Source organism: Saccoglossus kowalevskii, chromosome 4 (assembly GCF_978046115.1).
Source record: "Saccoglossus kowalevskii chromosome 4, keSacKowa6.1, whole genome shotgun sequence".
NCBI lineage: Eukaryota > Metazoa > Hemichordata > Enteropneusta > Harrimaniidae > Saccoglossus > Saccoglossus kowalevskii.
This window is the reverse complement of record NC_140644.1, coordinates 14421147-14436335: the sequence shown is the minus strand read 5'-3', so window position 1 is coordinate 14436335 and position 15189 is coordinate 14421147. Positions and strand designations below refer to the sequence as shown.

Here is a 15189-nt window from a genome sequence, read left to right as displayed (position 1 = left end):
ACCCCATCCTTTCAGAATGCCCAGAGTTTTACTGCAAGTAGTTAAATAAAAACAAATCGAGGCAGGAAGGAGCAATCTGATTAAAATCTGATGTAGTGTACGGGCTTTAATTATTTTGACTATAAACTTATTTTAATTTTATTTTTTATTATATTTGTTATTAATGCCCTTTTATTTTATTATTTTACTTTGATTTTGAGATTTTTTTTTTAATTCCGCCCTACCTACATCTGATCCGACGCCTATGTAAGTCCCGTTCAAATCTCGTGTAAGTAACAGCCAATCACAGCCCCCCTTTTATACAGACTGTCGGTTGCTTACTTTTCAGTGTATACGGGCAATCTTTCTGTACATTATATTTTGCCCACTTGAATAAACCATTAATAGAAAATTGCTAGTATATTTTTATTTGCAAAAGAAATTCCACAGCATTTTACAATTTTTCTCATTACATTGAATATTTTTTTCACTTCCAACAAATGTGTACACTTCCAGATACATCTTAGCCAGCCAAGGTTCGTTCATTCAGTCATCGCTTCAATTTTACATCACTGAGCATAATTATCTAGAATGGAAGCAACAAAAATAAGTAAATCGTAATGATTAGAACACTGTAAACAGCTATAGTAAACAATGCAAACTGATTTTAAATTGTATAACGGGCACCGACCCACGGCTCCGATGCCGAAAATTGGAGCAAACAAATATTTCCTGATCAATTGCGATGTGTTCCAAATAAAAAATATTTTATTCCAGTCCAAATCAGCTCATTTACTTTAATAAAGAGTTATTGTATAATGTACAAAATGTTGATACAATTTGATGAATATTTACAGCTTCAATACCGTAGACGATTTTGGCCCGATCGTCAACAAAACATCACCCGTCTCCAGGGCAGGCGACTGGAAAAAGACACCGGTGTTCGGTCGAACCGGTGGAAACAAAATCAACACTCCCAGAATAACTATGCGGAATAACGATCTAAAGTCGAACCATTCGAGTCACAATAATAACATAAAAATGACTTTCGTTGCATTTGACAATGATAAACTTACCGAAAAGCCGTGTTATTCACGGTCGCTAACGTCGGTATAATTCGCCATTTCATTTGAGTGTGTTTGCCACCCATGTGACGTCATCATGTGCGCTATAGAAGGAGGTATGTGATTCGTTGACTAAAATCGTCGATAGTGGGTCTCGTTGAAATCTCGTTACATAGGCGTCGGATCTCAAAATCAAAGTAAAATAATGAGATAAAGGGGCATTAATAACATAAGTAATAAAAAATAAAATTAAAATAAGTTTATAGCCAAAATAATTAAAGCCCGTACACTACATCAGATTTTAATCAGATTGAGGAAGGAGTAAAGTTGTTGTAATTCAGTTTGTGACCGTCACTTAGTGAGTATCCTACTTGTAAATGAAAAAGTGAGTGTATCCTAAATGTCATAAATTTGGTATAGTCTAAATATCGGTAAAGTAAAATGTCTGTTATAAATACTGTAATGGCGGCCATTTTGTGAGTTTTAGAATTTATCATTGGTTTCTCAATAAGACATTTTCCAATATCTCAATTATTCCTGTGGCAATACGTTAATATATCGTGACTGACATGGAACTGTCTTTTGTCTGGAATCTAGGTGTGAGTAATATAGTAAAAATGATATAATGTAGTATCATTGTGCTCGAAAGGGAGCTGACCTCAAAGTAGCCATTTTTGCATAATATTTTAGTACAACGATCGTTTTCGGTTTCCAAACTATCTTTTTACCGATAATTTTGTTGGAAAATGTTCACAAATTGATGCGCTACTCCTGGTGCAACAAGGACATTCTTTCATCACCATAACTATTTGTAAATTTCTAAATTGGCAGTTTAATAAAACCAGCCAGTCAACGACTGAATTGCGCAACAACGTCATTTGAAAACGTTCCAATCGGCCAATAGAAATCGCTACTTTCAGTTTGAATTGTGAAATTTGTAAATATTTACCAAGATGAAGGGGATGTTGTTGAGCCAAGAGCATACGAACATTTCAAACAATATTACGACACAGTTATTATGCGGGTGTCATGTTCAAGTTAGGATTGAATGTACAAGTATGTTTCCGGGCTAGAATGTACTCAAATTGCATATTCCAGTGAAAAGGAAATCTGTTGACGTGGAATCGAAAACCTCGGTATACATTTATTGGTTGCTGAGATTGGTTTTATCGAAAAAAAACCCGTAAAGTAGTTCCAGCATTCGTCAGTTTTCATTTATTTGGTTGAGGGCGCTTCGCAGATTCTTGTTTTGCTTCTAAACAAGTGTTTATGCAATGTTTTTACCTCCTCCGGAAATTACAACGGTAGATTGTATTCATTGTAGGTTTACCATGGTTACATGGGTTAGGTTGCTTTCATTATCATTTTCGTGGGAAGCCTTATTAGTCCATCCATCAATACCCCCCGAAACATGTTTGTTGGCAATTGATTGCACATTTTACCCCCCAAATGTGGTGGTTGTTTACTATTGTAACAATAATTGCATGTTTTTTTTATGTCTGCTTTGTTACTTTATGTATACCTCAACAATGGTGGGAAGGAATTATCGATGCGCGAATCATAATTATTTTGAGCTGATTGCGCATTTTTACTGCGTGTGTGTGCAATCAGCTCCCATAGTGATATGGTGACGTACACACGCATATTACTCAGTAATACCGTTGGTTGTAAATATGGATGGTATTCTGGTCATTGCTGTTACCCTGGTGTTGTTCGTAGAGATTCATGGCTACAGTACTGGCTCAACAAGGGAGTCATGTGAGAGCATGCGACCTGGTCACGTTGATTGGGTTCCACAGTTTCAATCGTCCGGGCAATACTTTTTAGTGGTTTCATCATATACATATTCTCACGGTACGCCGGTCACAGGTGTGTATGCAAGTACTTTTATCAATACACACACTAAGCCTAATGTATGAGAATATATTTCATTTTAGGTCACAAAAACGCAAAAAAAATGCAAATATGTAAAATATATCAAATGCACCCTGATTCGTTTGACTACAATAAATACAAATCCAGGCACGAACCAGTAGAATTGCTGTATTTCAATTGGTAAGGGGATTTAAGCGTGTATCCTACTTATAAATAAAAAATAACGTGTCCTAAATGTCATTATGCTATAGTTTGAATGTCTGTAAAGTAAAATGTCGGTTATAAATATAGTAATGGCGGCCATTTTGTGAGTTTTAGAATTCATCATTGGTTTCTCAATAAGACATTTTTCGATATCTCAATTATTCCTGTGGCAATACGTTAATCTATCACGACTGACATGGAACTGTCTTTTATCTGGAATCTAGGTGTGAGAAATATAGTAAAAATGATATATTGTAGTATCATTGGCCTCGAAAGGGAGCTGACCTCACAGTAGCCATTTTTGCAATTTTTGTTCGCGAATTTTTTAAGAATAGTATTTTTACTATACAAATTGTTCATTGATTGATTGATTATGTGGTGAGACCTGTATCAACAACACCCGTGTTCCATTATTTCTTTATAACTTCTTTATTTAATTTTTACGACGAAGTGGCTCCAAACAATGTCGCTGTGTTGAATACGGATAGCTCACTGAAACTGGCCGATCACGTTCTGTGGTGTCTGCTGTGGTGGTGTTGCATCTTCCCCGGGATCAACACCGCACCAAAGATCCACTACACGAATATAATTGCACACTGAAGAAGAGCTGCGTCAATATCTCTGCTTCTCTGGTGGCAGCAAGAAGCGAAATCGACATGAGCATTGTGTCACAAACGCCTTTTCTAAAAATACTGGATTAAATCTGTTGACGGGAATCGAAATCCCTTTATCGCCTGGAAATGTACTTGAAGTACCAGGTTTTTTTAGCGAAATGCCCTCAACAATGGTTAGAGCAAAGCAGACCTTATTTAATATAGAATTTATAATTTACCATCGAACATGTATGGTCAGGAGTTCAATTCCCCTGTTTTCAAGACAACTCTAATACTTGCCATCTTAAAATGGTTTAAATATTCAATACTAATGCTAACATAATGTTAACATGGTTTAAACATTGACGAAAACGCAAACATAATGATCAAATGGTTTAAACATTATATAAATGTCATGAATTTGTTTTTGTGTATCTGTTGTCCGACTTAATTAGCTGATTATTAGCGAATTGCTGTGTTATGTCTGTCATCGTTTAGGCAGGCGAGGTCCTGGACGGAACTTGGCTCAGTGATTTGGAACTAATTACCAAATAACCGCCGCTATTCTGACTACGATTTCTGACAGTTAGTATTCGTAGTTATTAATGTAGTGAACGATTAATCAAAAGATATGATGTATTCAGTACTTAGTGTTATTGGCTTTATGATTGAAGGTTACGCCCTAGAGTCTTTTTACTGCATTGTAATTGGTTAAGGTTTTGAAAATGAATAAAGTTGTTTTAGTTGGTATTGGCGAGTACAGCAGAACAGACGCAGTCCTGGAGAGTCTGAGTCCAGTCCTAGAGAGTCTTGGGCGAGTCTTGGGGATTTTTCCCCAGGGCGCTGTGTCTTATAGAGTAGTCGACAGATCGACTAAGACGAGAGTTGAAACGTATTTCGTTGTGTGTGTCTTATTTGACTGTAAAGCTTAAGTGACTTTCCTGATCCCGTACCTCAAGGGGACGCGATAGAGAGACGAGACGAGATTCCCCCCCCCCCCGGCACGTGTGGAGAACCCCGGAGAGAAGAATTTACCCCTGATATAAATATGAACACATACTGATAAAATAGTAGAAAGATTGTATCTAAATCAAATGTGCAACCTCTAGACAGTCAATACTGGGCCGTGGGCTCTACTTAAGCATACATTTAGTTTAGTTACCCCTTTTCTTTCGTTCCTTGTAACCCCTGGAAGCCGTGGGTGTCTCCTAATCCACCGCACCAAAAAAAACCTGGACTGCAAGATCCCACCTGAATGCTTAACCAGTGGCGACCCTCACTAGCGGTGTTGCACGATCCCATTTCCTACAAACCCTGTTCTTCCTATCTTCACGTGGCTACTCTTTATTTAGTCATTCAAGCACCTTCATCCCCTCGTTTGGGCAAAGGGATTTTGCACTCACCCACATTCATTGGGGCCGTGGGCCCTCCTCCTTTTAGTTTTGGCAATTCTCGGACTCCTCTTTAACCAGCATTCTTTCGGATTTTGCATGTGGCGTCTTACCTGAATTATTTGTAGCTATTTTTTGTATTTATATATTTTTGTATTTTATGATATTATGTTTAGCATTTTCTTGTACTCTGCTTTCCTTCTATCTTACTAGTGTTTTATTAGGGTTATTAAATCACGAGTTTTGATTTCATACTGTGTGTATGGGGATTTGAATTTCTAATGCACTGTTCAGTCCCTGTATTCATCCACTCATTCCTTCCTAATATGGAATTTGTGCACATGGAGCACAGCCATTCCCAAATTCCTTCTTCTATCCTGAGACGTTAAGGGTGGCCTTCGCTCTCCCACTTCCGACCCCAACTTTTCACCTAGGTCATTCTGGCTAGGGCAAGGGACTTCGCCAAGGCAAGTGAACTTCGCCTAGATCCTCATTCATGGTCCCCACCATAATGATTAAATACAAATGTTAACATAATGAAAAATGGGTAAAGATAAAATCAAAGTTTCAATATAATGATAAATGTTTTAATGATAAAATCAAAATGTCAGTATAATGATAAAACACACGACAGTGTTTCGGGTAAACCCATAGTCTTGCATATATGCGTAAAAGCACAATCGCTTTCATGGGATCCTGGCATTGTTTATATATATATATATATATATATATATATATATATATATATATATATATATATATATATATATATATATATATATATATATATATATATATATCATTTAACATTTAAGTTGTATCAATACTGTCATGCAAATACCACAATAACCACTAGCTGAAATAATCTAGCAAAGCTCAGTAACCGCTTTTGTAAAGCATTTTTAAATATTTATTTTGTTATATCTATCAATATGTCATTTTTATTTTGGTGTAATTTGAGAGTACAGGTATGTTTAGAATATTTTAAACGATTAAATTAAACATTAGTACAATCTTGAACTGTGACTCGCATCATATAAAAATATTATAAATTATAGCGTGAAATTCAGGTTACCAAAATAATAAATTTCGTAAATCTATGTTTACCATAACAACGGTTCACTGCATGCAATGAATAAGTTGTCAACAAATATGTGTCACTTTGATGAATTTGAAACACGTCTAAGGCACGAACATTATTTACACATCACTCGTAGCACCCAAAATGGCCGCCGTGTTATACACATCAAGGTCATCGAACTATTACATAGGAACGACACATTTATCACTAATGCTTCCATCTTGATAGATAATTACTAATTTGGACGTATGCCATAAATTTTCCTTTTGGGGGGGTGGATGTTTTTTTTTTTGCCTAAGGCGATTTTTTTGGGGGGACAAATCTCAGAAAAAAATACCGAAATCAGCACATTTGGAATAATTTCTACAGGAATCAATAGTACTGAAATGTTGCAGAATTCTCTAATGACAATCGCGAGTACAAATTTTACAAATACAACTGCTTTTGATATCCCATGGGGATGAACCAATGAACAGTTGCTAAGTAACAAAGTACTCATGCTAGATAAATGTTTGCTGACCTGTTGTAATTTATATAATTGTACTGGTTGTTCAGATAATATATTTTATAGGAGTCAGTGGCGTGCATACCACGACAGGGCAACAATTGAGGGCGCAAATACCGAATTTTGTCATTTACTAAAAAGGTTCGTCACAAACTTGGGTACTCTGCTTTTTTGCTTTCAATAATTGTTTTCTTTCATTGTATTTTACACAGATACACTGTCTAAAAAGTGACACTGCTGATATGTGGGATCCTTTGTATAACAGTACTAGTGTTATTGCGAACCACGACTTCCGAGTTCATTATATATGCCCCCCCCCCTCAATAATTGAAATGTTAATGCTCGTCTTTCTCTACAAAATCATTGGTGTAATACTTTAGACAAAAGACGACACAGCACAGCGAACGAGCGCCATGTAAAAGAGCGAATAATATTTTTGTATCGATGACACGTCGATATTTGATGATAGTTAAAGCGGGTCAGTCGTTACCTGCGCATGCGTCAGTTGGCCACAGCGTGTCATTGTTTACAAACAAGCGTCTATCTATAAGCCATTGACGCTGCAGTTCGGCGTCTTCTACACCGATCTGACGCATATCGCGCAAGGTGTGCCGGGAGTTTGTTCGAAATTTCGAACGTTTCGAAGTCAATCGTCGATTGCCACGTATTTTACGGATATATTAAATCGTTTCAAGAGACCTGTTTACTAAATAATGATAAATGAAACTCAGAAAACTTGTAAGAACAAACTGGGCCCAAATTGCGCAAATTGCAATAAGTTTACGCTGCTAGACTTTGGTTCTGGTTCGGATGGAGTTCTACGCGTGATTTTATTGCGCTCAAGGACGTTGTATTTTCGAACTAGTTGAAACCGGAAATAACGCAACTACTTTCGAACTTAAAACACAAATTTGATTATCGTTATTATGTGTTAGTTTCTGTTGTTTCAAAGATTGAATTATGCATGACAATAATATATCACTCTATAAACAATGTTTCACTAAAATATGTGATTCAAAGGCAACCCAAATTGTAAAAAGCAATATCAAGTTCCGCGTATAAACACTGTTGTAAAGAGGCGGCGGAGCGGAATTTTAGCCAAAATCGGCTAGTAAGGCGTCATATGACACAGGTTTGTGCTGGGACAGCGCTTCCGGTGACGACACAACGCCTATAAGCCTTTTGCGTTTTTAGCGTGTGTTGTTATCATCGCTTGGTACTTCCGCGCGTGCACATACAGGTAACGACCCTCTCGCTTTAAATTAAAGAGCGTTAGTCGTCGAGCCGCGCATGTGCGACATTTGTGTTGATAAACTTTGATATCCTCATAATCTAATGCCCTTTTCTAATAGAAATCACGAGTACGAGTTTTGTCCCGGGTGCCACTTGCACTAATTACCGCTGGCGACTCTTTCTATACTTTCCAAACACAAAAAAAATACTTGATATCAAGCTTTGTAAGCTCTCAGTGTTTACTCTGGTAAAAATATTAACACTAAGCATAGGCATCTCACTAAAATGTGAAAACAAACCACGAAATATTCCTGTGAAATTAGATATAAAGAATATATAAACATGTTGACTAAGCTCCTTTAATTGTCCACCAAACATACTTCTTTAGTTATAAGATGTCGTTTTTCACGGCAAGTTGTGAATCTTGCCAGGTAACCAGTCACACGTACGTTTCCAGGACAAATGTTATACTCAACCAACATAACTTTAAATACACCTAGCTTGTATTTGTAGACTGCACTGAAATCAGTACAATATAGCAGGGTCACAGACCAGATCAGTTGTAATGATGACCCTGAAAAATGTAGTATTCATTATACTAGTAATTCAATTAATTTTATTCCCACTGAGCAATTTACTGAACTCTTTGTTACTTATTTTTTTTCCACGGTTATTTTTTCCCCATTTTTTTCAATATCATAATCGTTGTGCTAATGTAGAATTTGCAAAAATCCGAAAGTTATTGTGTAATATTTTCAAGGAAATAAATATTTTTCGGAAAAAAATGTCACCCTTAGTAACACAAGTTTCATACCGTATCATATATACATTAAACAAAGTTATGCTGCAAGGAGTATGGATTTAGAATTGTACATTCTTCTAGAGGACCTAATTTAAACTTTTTGACTTGTTTTTGTGTCACATAATCTTACCATTTATACATTTTATACATTTAAGGAAATTGTTTTAGAAAAAAAGTTTTTTTTTTATCTCACTTCAGTAAAAACATTGCTGCACATAAAAGCTAGGTGTAGATCAATCAACATTTTAGTCACATTTGTCTTCAAAACCATGAATTTGATGAAATTATATATCCATTTTTGATATTCAAAATACACTTTGTGCGTCATAGTCATAATCTTTCAACTTACAGCATATAAAGAGTCACTCGGTAAGAACAATTAACATATCTGTTCAATTCTCAAATACTGTAAATAGTTTTACGATTTTATAAGACGTGTTAAATTACATACTATAACTGAATACGCTGAATACCAAATTGTGAAATATGTCGATTACATAGCGTCACATACAAGTTTTGTCACGAATTTGTGCTTTTCTCGTCTTAAGGCAGGAAAAAAAATATAAAAACACGAACGAATATATTTAATTAGAATATAAATATACCAAAATATCATATATTATATATTATTTATATATACCGGTTACTATATTTATCCGAATGAGATAAGAGCATTACAACAATCACGAATACACTATAAAATACTCTAAATAAAAAAAAAATGTATCAAGTTATGCAATTGGTGAAAACTGCAAGGATTCACATAGTAAACAATGAAATATACAAATGAATGTGTTAATTATAATTTAAATACTTAACATATGTCAATAGCACATGCAGGCGTCTCAATAATATATAGTCTCCAGTATGGTGGCTTGTTAGGGTCATTCACTGTTTTCCAAATTTCTCACATTTTCAACATGATCGTCGGGATACCAGACCTCTTGTGACCAAAATAAACAGATTCCAAATGTCACCCCATTGTCGGATTCGTCATACCCCCTACCATATGCCATGCAGATGTCATGACGATCGAAGCCCTGCATTCTAGAAAGTTGCCAACAATGCTTGGCGGGATCTAACAAAAGTCAGGATGGCCATTGCATGTTGTTCCGAGAAGGCGAGACAATTAAGCGTTTTCGATGAAGTTCCCCGAATTTGATGGGTATTAATTAGTTAAATAACATATAATTCGTCTTGATCTCATTTGAATAGTCTGATAAAAGGGCTAAATGCTCAAAAATGCTTGCTGCTGCAATTATTATGTATTGTACTGCAATTTATGGAATTGTCCACGAAAAGCACGAGTTATCCAAGAGTCAGTCCAGCAAATCGTCTCTGGCTTGTATCCCAAATTGAAGTGTCCCACGACGTTCTTAAATATAGGGCTACCATTTAGGTAAATTAAATCATAATTAATGTGAATGTGAAATAATTTTTCTTTGCAGTAAACGTGACCGGACCGAGTTTTGGAGGCATACTCATACAGGCTCGACCACGTGGTGACACCATACCGGTCGGGCACTTCGCGCAAACTTCCGACGACTTTCACACTTTATCCTGCTTCAACCCAGACGACACTATAACTCACTCTTCCGCTACCCTCAAAAACCATGTTTCCCTCACCTGGCACCCTCCCGTTTTAGACTACGATGATGTACATTTTATGTGAGTAATAGATTCAAAAACACTCATTTAATTTGTGTATCGTGAACATCGTTTGAAAAACCGACAGCGTAAATACTTAGCAGGGCTACTGGGGAACAGCATTCGTTTATTTGACTTCGCCTTCAATACAAATTGTACTTACAGTAAAAAACCTGTAGAATAGGATCAACATTTCAAGTTTCTACTATTGGTGTATCGTTTCTAATTATATACCCCCTTTTCATTTCAGAGCAACAATTTGCTATAACCATGATATTTGCTGGATGAATATAAAATCATCTATAATACGGGGGCAACCTCATCGTGACATTTTGGAAGTAGAATTTTCCACGATGACAACAGAATATTACGTTACCAGACAAGAAGTGTCAACAACTATTACTGGGAGCACTGATTTGTCGACAGCAGCCATAACGAATGCGTATGAACCCATTGATAACCGTGAGTATATATACAACATTCAATGAATAATTACATTAGAGTGAACCGTAAGAAATTCTTGATGTGGCGATGGCAGAAAACTGTGCAAAATATTGTTCATTTCACTTAATATCTTGCAACTGTGTGAACTATTTTTGTCTAAGATGTTGTCGTGCAGACTTTTTTTTTTACTTCTGCCATTATTAGATTTTTCAATTATTTATATCCGCGATTTCTCTTTCAATTGTGCCATCGGCTACAAAGTTGAAGCCTATTTTACACAAGGCAATTCATCGGCAACGCATCGAGCAACGCACGAGTTGCCTGGTGTGTATAGTTGCGTCGCTAAGATGGGTCAGGCAACGTCGCCTGAAGCGCCTTCATTTTGGGTTTTTAAACAATTTGCCAAACGCCTCAGTCAGTGTCGGGAATAGGCAGACACAATGTCTGTTACCACGTTACGTAACATGCAAGGTTATTTACATTGCTTGATTGCCTTCCGGACCAACTACGGGTTGGACCAACTACTGTTTTAGTGTCCATTAGCGGCACCCTTTCAAGTTTACAGTAATGACTTTGACATCTGTTTTTATTGTATTTAAGTGTATAGTATCTGAAATAAAGTTAGTTGTTCACTAGCCTCAGAAACGTAAATATCGTCTTGACTGACTTCTCTACTATCACCCACAGTCAGTTAGGTGTCTATTGAATTAAACAGAAACATCTCTAAAATTTGCCATCGTTTTCGTGCGATAATAAATAATGAGCCCCATTTGCCCCGGAAATCTTGAATTCATTTACAAAAATAAAACTTATGATGTTTATTTCAATATCTACTTTACTTATATTCATTTGCCCAGCCCACCTCTGTAAAATAAAATGGCCCCTTGAAGGTTTCACATTTCCTATTGTGATACAATTGAAACTCAAACTCGAGTTAGGCCAGACATTTAGTTTTTATTTAGAAATACATGGAACTCTTCTTCGGACAATTACTGGTGTTATAATAGTAAAAACAATCAACATTTATCTATAATATGCCTCAACAGTTTTAAACAAAGGTTGAAATTGCGCGGCAAAGAATTGGCAATGCAATGGTATTCTGCCCATGCGCAAAACAGGTGATTTGGTCGCGCCTTCAGTTGCCTCTGTATAAAATAGTATTGTCGTCTGCATGCATGGCGTTGCCCCATGCGTTGCTGGGTTCGTTACCTAATGAATTGCATTGTGTAACACGACCTCAATTTAATAAATTACAAAATACGGGGGCGTGATACTATAATGGTTCTCTTATAAATCACATATTTGTGCTAATAAGTGACTTACGTACAATGACGTCATTATCGCACTGTATTATGGAATATGCATATATGAGTAACAATGGTTTCAGGAAGCAGACTATTCTTGTAAAACAGTCTGCGAATCGCTCACAAATAGTGTTCGCTGTTTGGAGACAAGGCCCTCATTATAATAGGTGATTGCTTGAACATTTAATATAAATTAATATTCGAAACTTATTTTATTGACAGGTAACTGTGGCGTTAATTCGAAAAGCTACATTGGAATCGTCACATTCAATGTTATCATATTGATATTGGTTACAGTGTGAATGGACTATTGGTGTAAAACATTGACGTGACTTTGCGATGTCCCGCATTAAGGAAAAACACAGGCTATATGTTGTATAGAGTAGATACATACACATAGAGCAGCCGGTGTCTTTACTTGAATGCGAGACATGTTACAGTACATCGCAGTGAAATGCGATTGTACTTGACTTAGAACTATTTACAATAATTGGAAAACAAGTAGAAAAAAAAGAGAACGATCAATTTTAAAAAGTATAAAACTAATATGTAAGTTAGAACTCCGAAACTTCAGTCACACGTGACTGCTATATAACGACACTGACTCTAGCCACTCTACTTGACGACAGCCTTGCATTCCTAAAGGAAACATAGCGATTTGACAGGCTGAATTATTATTGAGTCGAGTGCCAATCATATTGTCGTGCTTTTGAAATGGGAAAGGAGTAAACATTGTGAAATTCTTTCGTTTTTATGCAAAAAAATTACTAATATACTGATTTTGACAAGATAATTCAGAAATTTATATTAAGAATAATTTATAACGAAATGCATTCCCTATGCACTCATAAATAATTTTCATAATTACCGATTATCCAAGAATATTACAGAAAAAAAGATAGTTTGCTATATTCTCTATATTTTTTGCGTTTATTTTTTGTTTGTTTACAAACCATGTAGTGTGTTCAATAACTTATGTATGAACAATAAATTTAATAAATATGATTTTACTTGCTAAAGAACTGTATTTTTCTGCATAAAAACGAAAGAATTTTACAAGGTCGAAAACGGAATGTCTTTATCGCATTGTTTAATGCTAAATGTCTGAAAATGTATTTGAATGTAGTTCGATATGGTCGCCAGAAAGCATGGTATCAAAACATAAAAGAAATAACGTTGACCTTAACCTGCCATATTTCAAATAGGACCAACTACAGCGAGGGTCAGAAAGCTGTGCCTTAGTTCATGAACGCATTTATAAAGTTGTTAAACACCAATTATTACTTTCATTCAAATATCAATATTGATTGACTCGAGAGGTTACCATTGCCCAAACTCTCAATGCGCGCCCATGCCTCACGTAACATAACAACTATGACCACCAATATATTCAAGATGAAACGCTTGCTGATTGGTTGATGGTGTTATAATATAATATTTATTGATTGGTCAATTTGAATCTGACAATTATTTTGGTTTATAAATAAAATATATTTAATAAACAGGTTTATATAACATCTGTCTGTTTTTCACTGTAATTAATGCAGTGCCGATTGTTTGTCTCTCGTTTCACAAATTTAATTTGTTTAATGGGCGACAGAAGTCTGGAATCAGTGTAGTTATATAGCGTTCACATTTAACGGAAGTTGTTGATGAGAAATTAGAAGTAACCGCACAAAATAACACTCACAGTATACAGATAATAGTATACTATTCCGAAAATACATATAGAAGTAGCGAGGAAAATCAAGGGTAGACCAAGCCTGGTTTGATTGCCTACTAAATTGAAACTTTAACAAACTAAACTGCATTCTAAAATTAGGCTTATAAGTGGAACAAAATTATTTTATGTCGCCTTTAGATTGTACAAACCAGTGTCTAAGAGACCATGAGCGAAACATTAAGCTTAATAAAACTATACATTGAAATAAAGGTAAATAAACTTTATATACATAATATTTTTTGCGTTATTTGTGCATTTGTAAGTTGAATGTGAAAGATTGTGTTTATGGAAGACGGTGTACCGAAAATTAGTGACAGCGAAGACCAAATGATTTTCTTTTATACACTTCAGTTTATACATTTTAATGTTTTTTTGTTTTGTTTTTTCGAGATGAAATAATCATTTCTAGGTATTGTTTTTACCACCGAACACTCATGAATATATTCCCCACCTGATACAGATGTGTGCGAAGACTGCGTCATTCAATGATCTGTGGACTGAATGATAGGTAAACAATGGCAATATTTAAACATTGTCATAATTAATTTCTGATTTTTTTTCTTTCCAGTACGGCCAAACCACGCAGTAGTAATCATAACCATGAATAAGAAAAGCTTCGGGAAATAAATTAAATTGCAATGTCACGAAAATCAATGTAGTGTTTATACACTCTTTTATTTCAACTAGGGATTAGTGATACCCGACTCGCTTAATAATGGTTTAACCGTGACTATTATAGTTAATTTTGTGAGCAGAACTTTCTGAACTGCAACCACGATTCAAGATTGATTAACTAACAACATATATAACAATGGCATTTATGTTTTCTTACGATGTCTATCATTTACTGCTCATATAACCCCATAAATAGTGTGGGTGTCTAAGGTCGAAGGATTGTTATTGATGAAAATTAAACGTAGTAACGTCGGGGTCAAAGTTGACTTAGTAGCCAAATGGGGAATGTGCATGCTAATGTACATAATTAGTCACAATCTACGTAACGAAACAACAAATCGAAGAAAACAATTATATAAACAGATGATATAGTTACACCAGTGCGTCCTTCATTTGCATAAATTTTTTTTAAATGGTGGCGCTCTTCTTGAAAACATTCAATTCAGTTTCTGAAATTTGTCTGGTTTCGCCGTATAATACTTCGTCATTTAACAGACATTATCATAAAACATTTTCCGGCGCATATCGACTGTTTCTGTAAGGATAAGATTTTGAGGTACTGGCTGTACATCCCCTATGTATCACACAGGACCTAACATATAAATGCGTTGAGCTGCCTACCTTCATCACGAAATACTAGTATTCGTTACCAGAATAGCAGCTGAAAAG

At 35.6% G+C, this 15189-nt stretch overlaps 1 protein-coding gene and 1 long non-coding RNA gene across 2 annotated transcripts; one reads left to right on the top strand and one right to left on the bottom strand.

Moving 5' to 3' along the window:
• Positions 1–391: 391 nt before the first annotated feature.
• On the bottom strand, positions 392–1128 carry LOC146746639 (uncharacterized). The gene is made up of 2 exons (XR_014929165.1): positions 1056–1128; positions 392–565 (listed from the first exon to the last, which is right to left on the bottom strand). It is a non-coding gene; the product is annotated as an uncharacterized LOC146746639 (long non-coding RNA).
• A 1583-nt stretch (positions 1129–2711) lies between these two features.
• On the top strand, positions 2712–14080 carry LOC144355810 (putative defense protein 3). Its single transcript, XM_078010825.2, has 4 exons — positions 2712–2912; positions 10176–10395; positions 10625–10836; positions 12345–14080. Exons 1-4 carry the CDS (start codon positions 2717–2719, stop codon positions 12422–12424), a joined length of 708 nt encoding a protein of 235 aa, XP_077866951.2. The 5' UTR covers positions 2712–2716; the 3' UTR covers positions 12425–14080.
• The last annotated feature ends 1109 nt before the right edge of the window (positions 14081–15189 follow it).

What these genes read in the sequence shown, in the direction of transcription:
- LOC144355810 (XM_078010825.2), top strand. Translation starts at nt 2,717, where the DNA reads ATGGATGGTATTCTGGTCATTGCTGTTACCCTGGTGTTGTTCGTAGAG. An exon ending in TACGATGATGTACATTTTAT is followed by an intron (nt 10,396 to 10,624) that starts GTGAGTAATAGA and finishes TTTTCATTTCAG; the next exon opens with AGCAACAATTTGCTATAACC. An exon ending in GTATGAACCCATTGATAACC is followed by an intron (nt 10,837 to 12,344) that starts GTGAGTATATAT and finishes TTTTATTGACAG; the next exon opens with GTAACTGTGGCGTTAATTCG.